The following is a 19705-nucleotide window of genomic DNA, read 5'->3' on the forward strand; positions in this document are numbered from 1 at the left end:
CTGGCTGCACAAATATAAGGGGCTAAGATTTGATCCTCAGAACCCACGTTAAAAAGAAAGGAAGAAAGGAAAGAAGGAAGGAAGGAAGGAAGGAAGGAAGGAAGGAAGGAAGGAAGGAAGGAAGGAAGGAAGGAAAGAATAAGTAGAGAAAGACATTTCTTTGGGAAGATGTATTTCCAACTTTTCACCAAATTCTGTGAGGCAATGCCAGCACAGTTCTCCAATTTGTATAGAAAGAAAACAGTTCTGTCAACCATAAGTGTGAATGGCTTGCAAGGGCAGCACTTCTGCCGTGGTTGTAGAAGGTGGAGCTGCAGAAATGTCCTCACTAACACCATCTTTTCTAACAGCTCAATCATTCCATGACAGTGTATGAGGCATCTCATAACCCTTGATGTTTAAATAAAATGGATGTTCATGAGATATGATTTCACGACATATGTGGAGAGAGCTGTTCTGGTTCAATATGATGCCTTAAATGTTAAACAGATCACAGGGGCTTCTGGTGCCTATCCAGGCAGGCAGTAGACTGGGACAAAGTAGCTACACAGACCAACAAACAATGACCCTTCTTAGATCTATCAGAGAACTAATGTTCAAAGGCAATTAACTGACCCCAAAATTGGAGAGGCAAGTAGAAGAGGAAAACAAAATACAGCCTATTGAAGAAAAAGCAGAAGTGGAAAGCAGCCCTGAAGTCATGCCAGAACATGAAAAGCTAACAATTGTTGATCAAGGCACAGTGTGGACAGCTAAAAACTCCTGGGAGACTGAGCTTCTAGGGACCTTATCATAAATGTTACCTTTCATGAATGTTACATCAGAATTAACAACAGATAGCAAACCATAGCTCCAGGAATTGCAGAGGACATCACACAGGGTAAATACTGAAAACAAAGGGGAAAACGTCTAGGCACCATGAGAGATGAAACAGGACCAGTCACCTGTTAAAACATCAATTATCACACATTGGCAACAAATGCCGGGATGTGAAGATATAAGGATTCCTTTGCATTGACTGTAGTAATGTAAAATGGTCCAGACACTTTGGAAGACACTTATCATTTCTATTTTTAATATTTTAACATAATTTAATTGCATGTATCTTTTTGTGGGCTTTATGCCATATGTATCAGTATGCCCTTGGGTCAAAAGAGAGCCTTGAATGCCCTGCTATGTGCTGGGTGCTTAAATGTGATTGCAGTGCCTGGCCCAGTGTGGGTACTGGCAAATGACATCAGGCCCTAGGTAAGGACATATGCTCATAAACACTGAGCTATTTCTCTAGCCACACATGTGACAGTTTCTCACAAAAGCCAAGCACATTCTTGCCACAGTCACTGCACTCCTTGGCATCTATACAAAGGAGTTGAAACATTGTACACAAAAATATCTGTATAATTCTTTTTACTGTAATTGTAGTCACAATAGCCCAAATCTGGAAGCCATCAAAATGATCACCACGGAGTGGAGGAAGGATGTGTGTGGTACCATACAGTAGTACATTCATCAGTGATATAAAGGAAGAAGGTATGGAGCTAAGAGGCTGAAAAGTTAAATCCCCAGTATCTACACTAAAATACTGGTGTGTCTGTACACATATATACATAATACATATATGCATGCACACAAACACACACACACACACACACACACACACAATTCCAATGTTGTTAGGGGCATGTAAGACATTAGGATTTCTGGGACTTGGTGCCCAATAGCCCCTCCAGATTCAGAGGCACTCTTTCAAGGGAATGACAGTTGACATCATGCTTGGGCCTCTGGGTGGGCAGAGGCATGTATAAATACCACTCACACACTACCACCAACACCACTGAACTGTCATGGATAGCCCATGGAAGAATGGAAATGCACACTGGTAATTGAAAAGAAGTTAATCAGAAAAGGCTCCATGGGATATCATGTCAGCTCTGTGATATTCTGAAAACCCAGGTTTGAAGACAATATAAGGAACAGTAGCCCCCAGGACACTGAAGGAAGAGGCTGAGAGTCAGTTGTGGAAGATAGTGCAAGGATGGGGGCATGGCACTGTCTAATTGTCCAATCCATGGTCTATAAGAAGAGTGAAGACAGATGCAAGCTCTGGGCTCCAAATGTATTAATATTGTCCTCAATTACCACCAAGTGCATGTTGTGCTTGTACCTCCTAAATTGAGACCTAAACTCCTGTTTAGGCATTGGGAACTTTGAGAATTAACTTGGGCATGAAGGAAATCCTTAGATTAGACTTAACGCTTATACAAAGAAGCCTGAATATGTCTGTCTGTCTGTCTTTCTTTCTTTCTTTCTTTCTTTCTTTCTTTCTTTCTTTCTTTCCTTCCTTCCTTCCTTCCTTCCTTCCTTCCTTCCTTCCTTCCTTCCTTCCTACTTTCTTCCTTCCTTCCTTTCTTTCTTCCCTTCTTTCTTTCTCTTTCCACACAAGGACATGACCTGAAGGCTGAGAAGAGAGTAATTATGAGGAAACAAACTGATCCACTTCTTGATTTAGGGCTTACTAACCTCTAACCATAGAAATAAACCAACACATGTTGAAGATCCAAAACTATACTATCTCTTTATAATGTATCCTTAGTACTGGACACAGTACTATAACAGAAGTGAAATAGACTACACGGTTTTTAAGAAACAATGTTGAGGCAGGAGATAGGGTTTAGTGTTCAAGGCACTGACTGCTTTTGCAGAGGACCCAGTTTCTATTCACAGCACATATAGGTTGCCTTATAGCTATTTTTGGCTACAATTCCAGCGGATCTCACACCTTCACACAGACATGAATGCACACAAAACACCTATACACATAAAATAAATTTAAAAATTAAGAAAGAAAAGAAACAGAATATTGTTAGTAAAAGCTCAGTTTGGAAGCTACAAAGTAGGATACAAATCAAGTTCAGGTAATAATATCTCTATGAGATTAAACACCAAAACTGTCATGAAACTGCAAGAACAAAAGTCTAATAAAACAACAGTCCCATTTTTGGGCACTCTACCTTCCTGCCTTAATGACACCCACCCCCAGACCTTCCTTCATTCCAGGTTGGATTTTCAACATATGAATTGACCAGGGAAACCAAAGTATTTAGTGTATAATGTAGTTGGGGCAAGAGTATAACCCAAAATGTAAACAAGCACAGAACTGTTTTAGAGTAAGAAGAGGCATCCAGGAACTCCGTGTTGTTACTGTACGCTAAAGTAAAGCCCACTACTATAAACTAAAGTCAGTCTAGCACCAGATGAGATGAGGGACATCGAGGAAATAGGATCTTCTAACTGTAGCGTAACCAATACACATATAAACTCACAGAGACTGTGGCAGCATGCACAGGGCCTGCATGGATCTACACATGGTAGGGCCCTAAACTGGGAGAAGTGGGCACAGGTCTCATACCCCTAACCCAATTAATAAATACTTTCAAATGAAAATTAGTTTTCTCCAAGGGAATCTCACTGAAGAAACAAAGCACTAAGGGTAGGCTCATGCCCAGCAGTAGATGGCCAACAGAAAACACATCAAAGTGCTGGTTTGGAGATTCCTCATTTCATAATGTGTGTCAGGGTGCCTCTCTCTTTCTCTCTCTCTTTCGCTCTCTCTTTCTCTTGCTCTCACTCTCCTGTTTTTTCTTCCTTTCATTTTATCTAACAGATCCTTTGAGTGTGTATTATAACTTCCAATTTTGTACTTTTATGGGATTCCCATGTATGAAAACATGTGTGTTTTGCATCTACCTTTGTTTCTCATTCTGTTTGGTTCTCTTCTCTTTCCATTTGGTTTGCCCTATTCTGACCCATTTGATTTTTATCTTATTTTATAATTATAATAATCCATATGCATAATATATTATACTGAAACTATATTTTCAAAAAAGAGAAAGAATAAAGCAAAGTCTATTTTTAACAAAATAAAGCTGATGAAGATATATTTTATTATATAATTTTTATATTAAAAGGATTATTTTATTATACTGTTACTCCCAGCCTGAGCTGTTACTAATAACATTCTGTTTCATTTCTTTTTTAATTTTAAATTTATGTACATTGGTATTTTGTGTGCATTCATGTCTGTGTTGAAGGTGTTGGATCCCCTGGAACTGTAGCCAGAGACAACCATGAGCTGCCATGTAGGTCCTGTAAATCATATCATGAAACAGCAAGAAAAGAAGTCTAATAAAACAATAATTCTACTAATGGTGGCTCTACCTTGCTGCCTTAGTGACACTTGCCTTAATGACATACTGCCTTATATGGTTGCATGTTTTCTAAGGAGAGAGAATAAGAATTCTGGTTGAGGAAGGCAAGAAAGAACTGGGAAGGATTGGTGGAGGGAAACCATGCTCAGAATATGTTGTATTTAAAATCTAGTTTCAATAAAATTGAAAGAATAAAATGAAGTCTACTTTTTAACAAAAAGGAAGCTGGTAAAGATAAACAGATTAATAAAATGGGAATTCTGTCTGCATTGTTCATGAAAAAAGTATGAAATACTAAAACCACTTTTTTTTTAGAATCCTTTGTATGTGTTCAAATAAATTATCCTAATAATCTATTTAATCTTTTGGGCTTTTCAGAAATAGATAGTAAAGTGACAGAAATTAGTCTTCAACATCCTTGTGGGTTGTTTGACGGTATGCATTAGAATGAAGAATCAGAGATGAAACAGATTCACCTGTGAAGTACTATGGAGAAAACACCACCATTACATTATTGTACAGGGGAGGGCCTCTTTTGTGATCTCAAGAAAGAGGCACTGATGATAGTGATTACAGCCTGAGAATAGCATTCTGCTATTTGGCGATTTAAATATTATTGAGAGGTACCTCAATGGTGTGTGTTTGAGGGGTGTCAAAGTTTACTAACATCTCCATTTAAGTAGCAGGAGGAAAACAAACCACAGTGTGAGCATGGTTCTATCAGCTTATCTGTGATGTCTTAGACTACATAGTTAAAAGAATATATTTATACAATTTTGATATCTAAATTGTCGCCATTAAGAGCTTTTATTCCAGATGTAGAAAGTAATTTTAATTATTACTCATGTAAGCTTTCATTTTCAATTAAGCAATATTAAAAACTAAAGCAGTCTTGGGTTATGGTTTAACACTGTTACCAGTATAAAAACATATTCAACTCAGATATTCAAAAATGTCTCTAGTGGTAAAAAATGTAGTAAAGACGTGAAAACAGAGATAAACTTGAAACACCACAGGTGCATTGTTAAAGGCAGGGAACGCCGACGTATTTATTTCTCAGATCTGGGAGGAAAGCTGATTTCTTAGCATAAAACCCATTTAGTTCTCTTACAATAGTCACCAAAGCCCTCCATTTGTATTTACTGATATTGGGATGAAATGTAGAAATGAAAGACTTAACCTTTGTGTGATGGATGATGTTAGGAATCACATAAGAATTTAAAGCATTATGGGACAGGTGAGATGGCCGAGTGGAGAAAGACACTTGCTGGGGGGCCTGAAAACATGAGGTAGAATCTCCAGGACCCTCAAGATGGAAGGAGAAAACTCACTAGCACTGCTAGGATTTGTGCTAGGGAGTGTGGTCTGCCTCTTCATATATGCAACACACACACGTACGCACGCACACGCATGCAGGCACACACGTGCATGCACACATGTTCGTGAACTGCGAGGTCAGAGTGGAAGATGGAAAGATACATAGAGTGATAGACACAGAGGAAGAAAAATACATTAAAAATTTAAAACATTGGCTGCTTACACTAAGAAATGCCTGACATTTCTAATAGAAGTAAAAAAATTTAAGTGGAACAAAAGCCTCTAAAATCCCATGTTACAATTATTTTGTCTTTATAGAGATCACAAAGAACCCTTACGAGTGTGCTCATTATAATATCCTAGAGTAATGGAAGACAAACAGGGAAGACATCCTACCTTAGCAGGGCGTTTCTTCCATCACTTCTTGTACACCATACCTGCCTGGTTTGAAAACCTATCTCTATGTTCCCAGGCTGGGAGTGGTGGTGTGCTTTGTAACTCTGATGTGTTAAGGTGACTTGCTCGTTTGAATCAGAGCTAAAATCCTGGACATTTCTTCCGCTGAGATCGATGTCCTTAAGGTGAGGGAGTCTACATTTGCTCCATGGTCCCACCTTAAGGCTGTAGGAATATTCCTCTTTCCCAAGAGGACAGGAAACTAGAGCCTCACAGGCTCTGGACTCAGTGAGATTCGGGCACTGCAGACCTCCATACAGAGGTGGCGCAATGGCCACACGAGTTCTGTGTTGAAGCTTCTTCCCACACCCTTCAGGGCAGGTGGACCATGGGGAGAACTCAGAGACCACACAGTCCCTGGGACAAGGGATGAGGCAGGCTTGCTCTGCGGGAGGCTGAGGAGCAAAGTGTTCACAGATCTCATTGGCCACCATGGTTCTGTTGAGCTTCTGAAGACAGCGCACTGTCCGGTGCTGTAGACCGTGCTGAGCAGTCACACACTCCACAGCCCGAGGCCTGGGCTCACCTTGGGCGGCAGGAGCCAGAACGCAGCGGTGCCAGTCGGAAATCTCCCACTGAAACAGGTCACTGTGCCAGTCACACACGCGGAAACAGCTCCTTTCCTTCGGAGGTCGGCTGCTCTCATCACAGTTCGTCATGGGACTGGTCCACCCTTCTATGTGAAAGCACCACACAGCACGACTCTGGGCTCCGCCTGGTCCGCAGTCACCTGCACACCTTCCCCAGGGACCTGAGATAGGAAAACAAGGCTCTCCATCACTCTTCAACTCTGGTGGAAAGAGAAATCTGTCTATGTATTTCACAGCACACGCACTACAAAAAATTACAAATTTGTTGTAAAATAGAGGCATGTTGAAGTTGGACGCTGTCTCACTTTAAGATTGTGGAAATCACCTTCCATCTATGATCAGAAATACAAACAAGTAGAAATTACCTGACTATTGTGAAGGTTATTTCTTTAGTCATGTAAAGTGAAAAATAAAGTGCTAACCTGTGGAGGTGTTCTAAGCACCAAGGTACGATGTGGTGCCAAGGAAACACCATTTAACAAACAATCCAACCATTATGATTGTTATGTTCCCAAGCATTTATATATAACTCAACAGTAATCCTTCTAACTAAGTACTAAAACATTATAGCTAGGTAATTTTTCAGTGAAAAGTCTAGAGTCTGGAAAGATGGCTCGGCCCTTAAGAGCACTTACTGTTCTCCAAAGATCTCACTCAGGTTCAGTTTCCCACAACTCACATGGCTGATCTCAAGTGCTTATAATTCCAGTCTCAGAAATTTTAAAGCCACCTTCTGACTTCAGGCACCAGGCAAGAACCCAGTGCATAGATTTACATGCAGACAAAACATTCATATTCACAAAAACATTAAGAATAAAAATATTTTAAAAAAAATATCCTAAAACTAAGATTTTTTTTAAGGTAGGATTTTCATATTTCCAGTTCTTCAGCTGATACATTGTATAGCTCAAAAGAGAAACACATTTTTAAAAAATTGAAATATGCTGATATATTTTTATTTTCTAAGTAATTGTCCTGTTTGGGTTAGATTTTCCTGTGGTTACTTGCAGGAAGAAAAAGAAATCTAACACAAAGAACTACAGTGAGAAAGTATATGTTGTATGTTTTGACAATAGAAATTCTGTCTCTGGGAATGGGATGGGTGTTTGTTTGTTTGTTTGTTTAAGACTTGTCTTTTTAATTAAAACTATATAAAACACAACACACACAAACATACAATCAAATGAACTAGACTTGAAGCCTGTACATCTCAGTGAAATTTTATACAGTTAGAATAGCCCATTCTGAAGCTTTGGAGATTCACATTGAATTTTACACATTTTTTTGTTGAATATACTTTTTGTACTTACCCAACGCGCATGCGTGCGCACACACATACGCGCGCACACACACACACATCTATGGCAGTAAAAATTAGAATTAGTTTTGTGATCTCACTCATGATTCAAATATCCATTACTGGAATTTAGTCCTTCCGTACTTTTAGTCTTTAAAATGAAATACACTTCTAAAGACACATGGTCTTTCTGTGTGGTGCAGGTTAGCCTTGAACTCCTGGGATCAAACAGTTCTTCTCTGTCTACCCCTCTGCTCTTCTCTGTGCCTCTCTGCTCCTGTGCCCCTTTGTCCATCTGCCCTTTCTGTCCCTTTCTGACCCTTTCTGACCCTTTCTGACCCTCTGCCCATCTACTCCTCTGTCCTTGCCTCTGCTCTTCCTCCCAAGTAGTTGGAATGACTGTGCAAACCAAAATCCCTAACTGGGTCTGAATGCAGCTTAATCACTTCATGGAACATAGTATACATATCAATCAATTACATGTTTAGGAATAGTCATAAGCATTGCAGGAGTGACATCACCTATATATCCTCAGAGAAGTAGGTTATCTGCATTTAGGTTACCTACTATGGCAAGCTTTGGCAATTTAGCAGGAAAATAGTACCTCATATAATATTTTTGGTAGTTCAGTTTCATCTCATAACTATACTTGGGCTACATAATGCTAGAATTCATGATAACACTGCATTTTCAAGCTATGGTGACTATACTTCATTTGTAGAAGAGGTCAACACAGTGAGGGTTCATTTTGTTGAAATGAGAGGGCACATTTTTTTTATGTAAGCCAAATTTTACTCAGCAAGGTACCCTACAGTTTGCCTGCTCACAGTTTGCTTCCAGAATTTGGTTCGAATATTGACTAACTAGGATAAAGTGACACTTGAAAGTGGTACTCTCAGAACTAGCTGACTTGACGAACTGTCTTTAGTGTTATATTCATAAGCAGCATGCAAAGCTATAGCATATAAAACATATAAATGGAGACATTTGCTAGCTGACTACTGCCTGCAGGCTCTGGAACCTAGATGGTATGGAGCCATTTCATTTCAAGACATCCTACCCACTGTTAACTATGTTGGGTACTATGTTAGTTTCTATAAAAAGACCCACTCTCGGGAGATATTTCAAAAAAAATATACGACGCTCATGTATAAAATCAATCATATATTAAAATAATTAGAGATAGTAAAAGGAAACATTTTGTAAATTACCTTGGGTTTTAAGATAATGACTATCGGGGTATCTCTATTTGCTCAGTCATTAAATAGCCTCAATTCTCCATGCAAGACTTTTGGTATGAATTAAAGAAAAGGACAGTCAATTTGTTACAACTCAATCTTGAAAAGGCTACTATTAAATTTCATTCAGTCAAAACATACTATCAAGTAGATACTGTATTTTTTACAGTGTTTAACTAAGACATTTTCTTCTCATTATAACAGCTTTCTAATTAAAAGCCCTTCCGTTACTTTAAAAGATAAAGGAGTTCATTTTTTGTTGGTTGAAACTATTGAGACCTTAAACCTTATTCATAGCCATTCTTGCGAGAGCTTTTACATCTTTCATCTACACAAAATGATACCAAATAGCATCATTCTCCCAGAACAATGTAAGACAAAATGTAATTATTAAAAAGCATAAATTACTACAGTCACCGATCTGACTCATGTCACAGGGAAGGATGCTGGTTTGTTCATCTGTATTACTTGACTAGAACTAGAGGCTGTAATAACAGTTGCAGGTATGCACAGGCTCTGCCTTCTAGGTCGTAAAGTGTTTGTGTGTGTGTGTGTGTGTGTGTGTGTGTGTGTATATATATATATATATATACATATACATATACATATACATATACATATACATATACATATACATATACATATACATATATATATATATATATATATATATAAACACCTGACAGCTTGAGTAGAAAGGCTGAAGCAAATGTTGAAGCCAGACGAAAACAAGCAAATAAGAAGCCAATGCAAAGTGAATCCTTTATGCTTGGGACAAATGAAAAACAAATTGTAGACAAAACACACAAGACCAGAGCTCTGGGCAGGTGGCCTGTAGTGATTTGCATTTCTCAAGCATGAGTAAAATAAAGGTTTCATGATTTATTCAGTTTTAGTCAGCAATGAACTTTTAGTACCCATGAATGAAAATCAGAGACCTGAGGGGTTTTGCAGTTCGTGGGGGGTGGGGGTTGCAAAACACATGCATTTATATGAAATATGCCTGAAGTTTGAGATATATTATAACCTTGTTCAAGTTCATACAAAAATGTAAGCTTTAAAAAATGGGCAGATTAAAGAGATAACATGCAAAAATCAAAATCATATTCAGATAATATAACTAACTAAATAATATAAAGAAACTCATTTTATTTTATATTTTTTATCATCAGGTCAGTAACTGCACATATTTTAAATGGAAAATGGGCAGGAAGTCATGCAGATTGAGTTGCTAAGAGAGAACTTCCATAAACAATTACTTTGTCATTTATCACTCTTGAGAAATATTTTTACTGATACAAGGCATAGAGGTATTATTGGGTTTTGCATGTTTACCTGGGCCCATTTAAATGAAGCAGAGGTGGACCAGTTAATTTCCTGTCACTTCTATGAGGTAGAAATAGGTACTCCTGAATTAACTGCTAGGCATTAAAATTTATTCATTTATCTACTTATTTATTCTTTGTGAATTTCAAACAATTTATTTTAATCTTATCAACCCCGCGTTCTCTCTCTCTCTCTCTCTCTCTCTCTCTCTCTCTCTCTCTCTCTCTCTCTCTCTCTCTCTCCCTCCCTCCCTCTCTCTGAATCCTCCAAGTCATGCCCCATGGCATTCTTCTTGCCAACCACTGAGTTCCATCAGTGCTTCCTATATGTTCACGGTATGTGGCCATCTGCTGAAAAAATAAATAACTCTCCCACTTACTGCTGCCATTGAATGCCAATCGCTCCTCATCTATGGGTGGGTGCTCCTGAGCACCTCTCCAAATACTTCAGTGTTGACAAGCTTGATCTTATCTGTGGATTCAACCACAGATGTTCTGTGTTCATGAGTGCAGTCAGCCTCTCATGTCCAGGAGATAGGGTTTCACTTGTGCTCTTTGACCACTGACTCTTAAAATCTTTCTGAGCCCTCTACTGCATTGTATCCTGAGCCTTAATGGCAGGCAGTGTGTGACAGAGCTGTCCCCGCCCCTTTTTAGCTTATCATTCCACTATGATTCTTTTCTTCACTTGGACCAACTGTTACAACAGTTTTAAGTTATAACAGTTTTAATAAACAAATTGAAATCTCCGTTCTAAGAAAGTTCTTTGGAGATGGAAGGGTAACAGGAACTATTGGGCCATTTTTGGCTCTGTGAGTTCCATGCTGTTCTGCCCATGTTTTGGCTCCCTGTGCAGATATGTCAGTGCTTTCACACAACATTCCTCCACAGACAGAAAAGGGCTAGCAGATTTTATTCCCTTAATTAAGTTACTCTTAACTGGATTAGTTTAGATGAATGAATAACCCGATCTAAATCACCCTGTTTGAGACAGATTGCTGAAGGTCTAAATTTAGGTGTGGCATCTGCTCCAATCCCTGCTATGCTCAGAGAAAAACTGGGACTCTCGAGGTCAGAAAAAAATAAACATAATCTCCACAGCTTTGCCAGACACTTGGCACTGACTTAAGCAGCAGCCCTGATTTAATACCATTCATGCAATCGGAAGAGATGTTTGTTTTATTATTCATTTCTCCTAGCCACGGCTTTTATTATCCTGACATTGTTTTATTTTTAACTTGGGCAACAGGCTGGAGGAGTGACATGAATGATAATGTAGGGTTGAGCACCTTAAGAAGATTATTTGTGGATAATTACTCGGCCCCGAGCACTCATAAACCTCAACATCATAAAATCTGACATAAAACAACATTGACTTACTTGTAAGGTGCTTCGTTGCCAAGATGGAACTGAAAATGTACGGAAGAACTTTCCCTTCTAAAAAAAATCTCCAATGTCAGTAGTAGATGAACTAAAGTAAAACATCTTCTATATAGGGGACACTATCTAAGAAAGCCCCAGTATTACTTATGACCTAAGATTGAGGAAGAGTGTGTTTATCCTCTTATAACAAGTAGTCAGCACCTACCTCATGGAAGATAGTATTACAGAGTCTAGAAATATAAAATTAATAACACATTAGCTGTCCTTCAGAAAATCTGGCACTAAATTCTTTGGCAATCCATTCTCGAGAAGGCTGTTAGCCCTACTTATTTATGTATACATAGTGTTTGATGTGATATCATTTCTCAGTCTCATTAGGGTTGAAGCATCAAACCCAAAACTAGGAAGAAGTTGTGAAGGCAGACACATATGGAAACATCCATACTCAGATCATTGGCACACATGTTCCCAACAGCTCCGCCTTCCCCACACATATTTGCTCATTTTGCAACCCATAAAATGCTGTATTTATATTAAAGTCATCTTTCAAAAAGCACAATCATGTTCTCTATGATATGCATGCTCAAATATTTCAATAACCCCACTATCCCATGAAATAACTTAGTAGCAAAAATTAGGAGGTAGCAAACACAATTTCATTGTGATGGGTGTGATCAGGTCCTCTGATTGTCCTTCATGGGGGTTCATGAATCCATGGAGAGGATCTCTATACCTTTCTGAGTTAGCACAAATATTGCTGCCATCCCCAGCTCTTTGTCTGTGACAGTTTTGTTTGACACTAATAGCACATTGTAAACCCACTTCATCTCTATGGACAGACATATGCCATTGACTTAAAAGCAAAGCACCTCTGTTATTTATCACTTTTCATTACAAATTATCAGTTGCCAGTGGATACAGCATCCATTAAAAAGAGCAGGAGAGCACAAACAGGCAGAAATATATCTGCTTATTGCTACAAACAGAGACAAATGCCACACGGACAGAAAGCCATCTTTTAAAAATTACTTACTGGTATGTCTGATTTGAGCCCTATTTTCCAAAAATTCTAAAGTCTAAAAGTGACTCTTGCATTGCCTGTACTTTGTGGCATCCTGGACATGAGTCTTTTAAGATCACTAAATCCTGATCCATTCATTCCCCAGATCCCAAGGGTGGAAAGGGAACCTTGCAGCCCACATGTTTCTAAGGAGGAAATAAAGTATAGACAAATTCAAGTATATTCAAGGTCCTATAAGTATTTGTAGAAGACTGAAAAGTCCATTTTCATACATCTGGTCAGTGATCCTCATAGAATACCCTGGCTTCTACTACTACAAGTCTACAGCTGCAGAGGAAGAATAACTATCTCATGAGTCATTGTTTCAGGGAGGAGTCAGCTGAGGAACAGCATAAACAACTTGGAAAGCACATTGAACTCACATGGCCCAGGTGAGGAGCTGCTGAGAGTTTTCATTCCCTTAGGCTCCCACACAGAGCAGAGAGCAGTTCCGAGGCACTTCACACAGTTTTATAGGAATGGCAATCCATCCTGCCTTTGTATGCAGACAAATACAACCTGAAGTACTGTTTGAGCATCTGTGTTAAAGAGTCCAGAGGTTTATCTCAAGAAGGAATCCTCAGGCAGTGAGCAGAAAGTATGTGGCCCTTAAAGAACTAAACCAATAGCAGTTCTGCACATCTACTATTTCTCCAGTACCTGATACATGCGATTAATAGAGTTCTGCTTTTTCTAGATAAGGACATACTTGAAATGAAAGAATGCTCTAAATAAACACCTTTATCTTGTTATAAAACTTTCGCACTTAAACTAGAGTTTAACTATTTTTAGAAGTGATGTATTTTGAGCCATTGAGACATTACAAAAGCCACAAGGCAAAATATATTTAGGAGAGGTGGATAGTCTATAGATGCAACTACCATGAGGGGCCATGAGCCCTGCCTCTCCTCTCTGTCCTAAAGCTCTCTGCCCGCTCTGTCTCTGCTCAGTGGCTTGGCACAGGAGAGGGCTTTAGAACTCACTGGGCTCTGGTACCTGTCAAGAGATATTTATGGGGTGTTCTCATGCCATAAATATGGCTCCACTCAACTCTGACTTTACTTACAGGAAATGCTTCAGCTAAGCCCTGTGGGTTTGTTGGTGAGGCAGAAGAAAATTATTCACTCAGCCATTTGTATTGGTTAAGGAAGAAAGACAACAGCCTATATGTGTCACAAAAAGAGAAAATCTAGACTTTGCACGATGCTGCTGTGGAATTTTCTCCCCTAATTTTCTGACTATCTAGGCATTGGATAGACTTCAGGCAGGGCAGAAATATATTTGCTTTCCACCACACCAGCTGGAATATACACATAGGAAGCTGATTTTTAAGACGTGTCCCTGCTTAAGACAATGAGGATAAAGTTCTATTTATTCATGGGAGGATCAATGAATTTGGGAAGAGAAGACTTCATTCCATGTCTCCTATAGCTCAAGGAAAAGCAGCCATGCCTTACAAAGGCATAGAAAAGAAAGAAAGTATATGAATATCTCATTTCCCACTAAGCCCCTCAAAAAATGTATCTGCTGTTTTGTACAAGAGCATACTGAAGCTAATAATTCTCTTAGTGGCTCCATGAAAACTATGATTGTTGTATAGACATGAAGCATATATGCTTCTGAATGCATAGCTCTTTCTAGTAGCAGGGATTTCTGTTATGTACTGGTATAAGAGAACAACAAAAAAAATAGATGCATTTGTTGAACAGAATTTTCAGTCTGTTTCATTTTTAAAAGGACAACTATTTTTCATTTCAAACAGCAACTTATGACTATGTGAGGTCCTCATTTTGTTTAGAAAAATAATTTCTGAGTTAATGTATTTGATAACAGTATCTGAAAAATACCACTATCATGAGAATGTAACCATATTACATTTTTCTCTGTAAATGATAAAAAAATTCCTATTTGTCACATAAAATCCTTTGAACATGCTAAGGGGTTATAAAGGTTTGCAAAGTCAGAGTCCAATCTGTCATTCAAAAGCCTTACCTCCATGCCCCTGGAACTTGGCCACACATCGTTGACCCATCATCACTCCCTTAGTCATGGTCATCACTCTGTCTCTCACATGAATGGACTAGTGTCTGATTTGGACTCCTAGGTTCTACTGTTGCATCTCACCTTACCCTACATAGCTTCTGTTTCCCTACAGCAGCCGTGCATTCCTGAATGATGCAAATAAGTAGTATTCTAGATGAGAATATTATTCAAATATCATTTCCATACTAAAAGCTATTAACAGCTTCTTCTTGTTTCAAAATAAAGAACAACATTCTTTTTTAATTTAAAATATAAAATTTTTCCCCTTTGTTATATTCTAAAGAGGTTTATCCCTCACTCAACTCCTCCTGAATACTCCAGCCTTCCTACACACCCCAATCCATGCCCTTTCTTTCTTTCTCATTAGAAAACTAACAGGAATTTAAAATAAAAATGGAGTAGGAAAATAGCAAAAATGCAAGTATACAAATAAGCCAAAGAAAATGCACAAGAAATACAAACATAAAGGCACACACATTCCCACATAGAAATCCTATAAAAATGCATACTTAGAAATCATAATATACAAGCAAAAGACGTATTAGAAACAAAAAGCACAGACTAAGCATCATGAGAAAAAAAATCCTCCAAAGTATCACTGAGTATGTTTTACGTTGGTTGTCTACTGCTGGGCATGGAGTATGCCCTTAAGTATAGTCTGTATACCAAGGGAGATGAAAATAGAGGATACTAATTTCTCCCCTGCAAGGTGTCATCATGGAAGCTTGTGTCCATGACTCCTCTCAGTACTGGGACCCTATCTGGCTTAGACCAGTGCAGTCCATGTACATGCTGCCAGGATCTCTGCGAGTTCACATGTGTATTAGTCCTGCTGTGTCTATAAGACCTTGTTTCAGTGGAGTCCTCCATGCTCCACTGGCTCTCACAATCTCCACCTCTTCTTTTGCAGAGTTCTCTGAATTCTGAGTGGGGAGGGATTTCATGTGGAAACATTCCATTTTGGACTGAGTAGTCCAAGGTCTTACTCTCTACACACTGTTCAGTTGAGAGTCTCTGTATTTATGCCCTTTTACTGCAAAAGGGATCTTCTCTGATGATGGCTTACCAAGACACTGATTTATAAGCATAGCAGAATATCATAAGGACTCATTATATTAAAGGGATCTTTAGTATAACAATAAAATTTAGTTTTCCCCTATATGCATGGTCTATCTAGTCTCAAGTCCTTGGCCACTTAAGCAATGGTGGGCATTGGTTTCATCTCATGGAATGGACCTTAAATCCAATCAAATAGTGGTTGGTTACTCCTACAACTTTGGTGTCACTATTGTACCTGTTTATCTTGCAGGTAGAGGGCTCTAGTGGGTACCAGCTCCATGTCTCTGTGCTCAATGAGTTATGTAGATGTAAACAACAAAATTCTTAGCTTGACATCCAGGTGCCTGTCTCATCAGCACTCATCTGTTCACTTACTGTTAATGGGATTTGGGATACTTAGTATCAATCCATAATAATTCTAACCTCTCTCACCTACTTCTGTCAAATACTTCTGTCCTAAACCAAATTCTGCATACTTCACTGTAGACTCATTCTTACCCTTTTACATTACTGCCTTGGGAACACCTTCACTATCATCCAATCATACTGTATTCTTTCATAAAAACATCACTCAACACTTTTGGAGTTGACAGCCTATTAATAATTATTTAATTTATTGTTTATCACTCAATTAATTTGACTTAAATACTCACCAGAAATACAATGGTTCCATTGTTACAACATTGCCAACACTAATCCATCACTTGATGAGTAGTCAGGATTATAGATTATTGAAGGTAGCAAAGTAAGAGGCAGAAAATGTCCAACAGAAGTTTCGAGAATTATCACCTCTGAAATCTTTCCATATCAGTGGATTGTAGAATTTACCAAAGGGAAAACCTGAATACAGGTCTCTTCCTTGTATGCCTCTGGCTTACATTCATGGGATAAAATTTAGAGTGATGGCAAATTCAAGTTTTAAATACTTGTGATGGTTGGCCATTGTGTGTAATAGTTCTGGAGTCACCTAAGATTCATGCCTTTAGGAGAGATATGAGTGTGTCTCAAGACAGGGTTAACTGAGAAACTAAGACCTTCCCAGATATGAAAACATAGAGAGATAAAGCACTGTTGCTTGTCTGGCTGGCTTGGCTTCTTTGAGTCTCTCTCCGCTACTCCTCTTCTGCCATCACTGATATCAAACTCCAGCATCTTCAGCCTTCCAATATGGACAGAAGACTAGCTCTGCCCATGGACACCTCCATGCCCTCAGCACTATATTAGGACTGAGGAAGCACATAGACTTATGGGATTGAGAAACTAGCTACCATATTCTCAATCTCTCCAGCATATACATGCCTGTGGTTGGATTGACCAACCCCTCTCAGTTGTAAGTCACTGGTTACACTCTATTAGTTATTTTCCTCTATAGAACCCTGAATAGTATTTCTGTCATTTACAATTGTATATGTAGTGTCCATTTTTTCCTTTCTTGCTTGAGCACACATCTAATTAAAATGGTGCAGGAAACTCATCCAATAAGAACAGTGCTGTGTCTTTTTATTCCAAGGACACAGATCATAACTATTCACACAAGCCTGTTATTAGTATTTATTGCTTCTAAGCTTAACAATATAGAGATGGAATTGTTATGGTCACAGGCTCGTTATCATGACCACCACAGCAACACACCAGAAACTATACTCAAAGATGTGTAAGTCATGTCAATGTAGTTCCTTAAAGCAATTTTGCAAAACAGACTCATGGCAACTGAGATTTCAAGAGGCTTAACTATCTTTAAATATTATCAAGAAGTTTAACAGAAAGGGCAAAATAGGAATGAATACAATTATAAAGGCAGGTTATAGGATACTATTTTCTGATTTATAGAAAAAGATCAAAGGAGGGATAAGTGTGGAAAATGAGCTGTGAAGAGGTTAATATGAACAACTACTGTCCCCTTGGAGAGGAAGCCTAGAAACCTAAGGAAACCTCATCTTCAAGGGCTAACCTAAGGAAACTCTTCTTCCGGTACAAACTTGTCAGGATGTGGGGTCTGTACTGGAACCCAGAACATTCAGCAGCCATGTTACCACAGTCACACCCTACTGGAGATTTTTCAGTCTTGCTATTTATTCCTAAAAGGGGAACCTGAGGCAGAGCCCTTTGTCAGGTGGCTTAGGAGACCAGAAAAACATTGTACCACAGTACATTTTCTTTTTGGAAAAAAACAAATATTCATAGAGAGAAGGAGATACAATATTTTTCTTTTTTTTAAATAAAAGTCTGTTCTTACCTGTCTGCTACCTAGACCACCTGAGACACATCTAGGACTACAAGAAGTGCAGTCTAAGGTCTCTGGGCATTTCTTCGGTAAAAGATTTAACAATATGGAAAGCAACCTGAAATACCCAATTGCAGTTACCCCCAGTCTCTCAGGATGATGGGTTGACCCCACAAACTGATAGGTAAGACAGGTTCACATACCGTAAAACACCAGGACTCTTGGCTATAGGAAAGGTTCAAGATCCATAATTAAGCTAAGTTAGAGAAAAACAAAGGGAACCATTTGCTTTGTGTACCTGGCTTTTCTAGCTATGGTGAATATTCACTGCAGTAATCACAAAGGCATATAATAAGAAGGAGAATTTGAGAAATAATAACAAATGCATCCTCTTTCTACCCAAGGGCTGGCAGCTCCAGAGGACATTTGAGTTCTGCTCAATAGAGCACTGGGGAAATCCATCCTAATTACCCTTTCCCAGATGGTGGGCACATGGCAGTGCCTTGCAGCCTGTATCAATTAGTTTTAGTCTGTGCATGATTGGAATTTCCCATAGTACTTTGTGGGAATTCAAGGGCTAAAGAAAGTGAATTGGAGAAATGTCACATGTGTGATAGGGGTGCTTTACATTTACATAATGAAAATAATACTTACTGGAGGGTAGCATGTCACCTGATAGATTTAAGGTTGGAAAGAAAATGCAGAACTGCATCATCTCCAGTACAGGGAGGACTCTGCTGTCCCTTGCCTTTCCTAGGGTTAATTACCTAATCCCGTTCAGGTCATAAAAAATATGTTCAGTGTAAAAAAAAATATGCTCCCAGGGATCATTATGAAAGGATACCTGTTTTTAGATAAACTTCCAAGGAGTAAAGTCTGGTGAAATAAGATTTAAAATGTTTCATTTTAAAAAATTATTTTTACTTCTTAGTCATGTGTTTGTCTGTCTCTGTGTCTGTCTCTGTCTCTCTCTCTCTCTCTCTCTCTCTCTCTCTCTCTCTCTCTCTCTCTCTCTCTCTGTGTTTGTGTGTGTGTGTGTGTGTGTGTGTGTGTGTGTGTGTACGCATGCGCACACGTCTGTCTGTCTGTTGCATGTGGTATATGAACTGGTGAGTATGGATATGGATATGTACAATTGTACATTTGTTGCTATACTTTCACTTTTGTTCATATGGAAGACAGGGATCACTGTCCACTGTGTCTTAAAGATTGCTCTGTATCCTTTGTTTGTGAGACAGAGTCTGCCACTGAACCTGCAGCTCATGAATTCAGCTCTGCTGGTTATCTAGCAATCTTCAGGGATCTGCTGTCTATGACTCTCAGTGCTGGATGTGCAGGCACCTGTTACAGTGCCCAGCACTTCTGTGGGTGTTAAGGATTGGAACTAAGACTTCCCTGAGAGCATGAAAGCCCATTACTCTCAGCTATTTTCCTAACCCATCTTTAAAACTTTCAATAGACATTTGAATCTTTCTATTTTGAGTGTTGTGTACAGGATTCACAAG

At 38.8% G+C, this 19705-nt stretch overlaps 1 protein-coding gene across 1 annotated transcript in view; it reads right to left on the reverse strand.

Moving 5' to 3' along the window:
- The window catches only part of Thsd7b (thrombospondin type 1 domain containing 7B), an 834275-nt gene that overhangs the window by 540301 nt on the left and 274269 nt on the right, over positions 1–19705 (reverse strand). The window contains exon 3 of the mRNA XM_028773130.1: positions 5922–6732. Within this exon, the coding sequence (XP_028628963.1) occupies positions 5922–6732 (811 nt within the window). The remainder of the gene's footprint in view (positions 1–5921; positions 6733–19705) is intronic.

The sequence above is a fragment of the Grammomys surdaster genome, unplaced genomic scaffold (genome assembly GCF_004785775.1).
Source record: "Grammomys surdaster isolate TR1022 unplaced genomic scaffold, NIH_TR_1.0 221, whole genome shotgun sequence".
NCBI lineage: Eukaryota > Metazoa > Chordata > Mammalia > Rodentia > Muridae > Grammomys > Grammomys surdaster.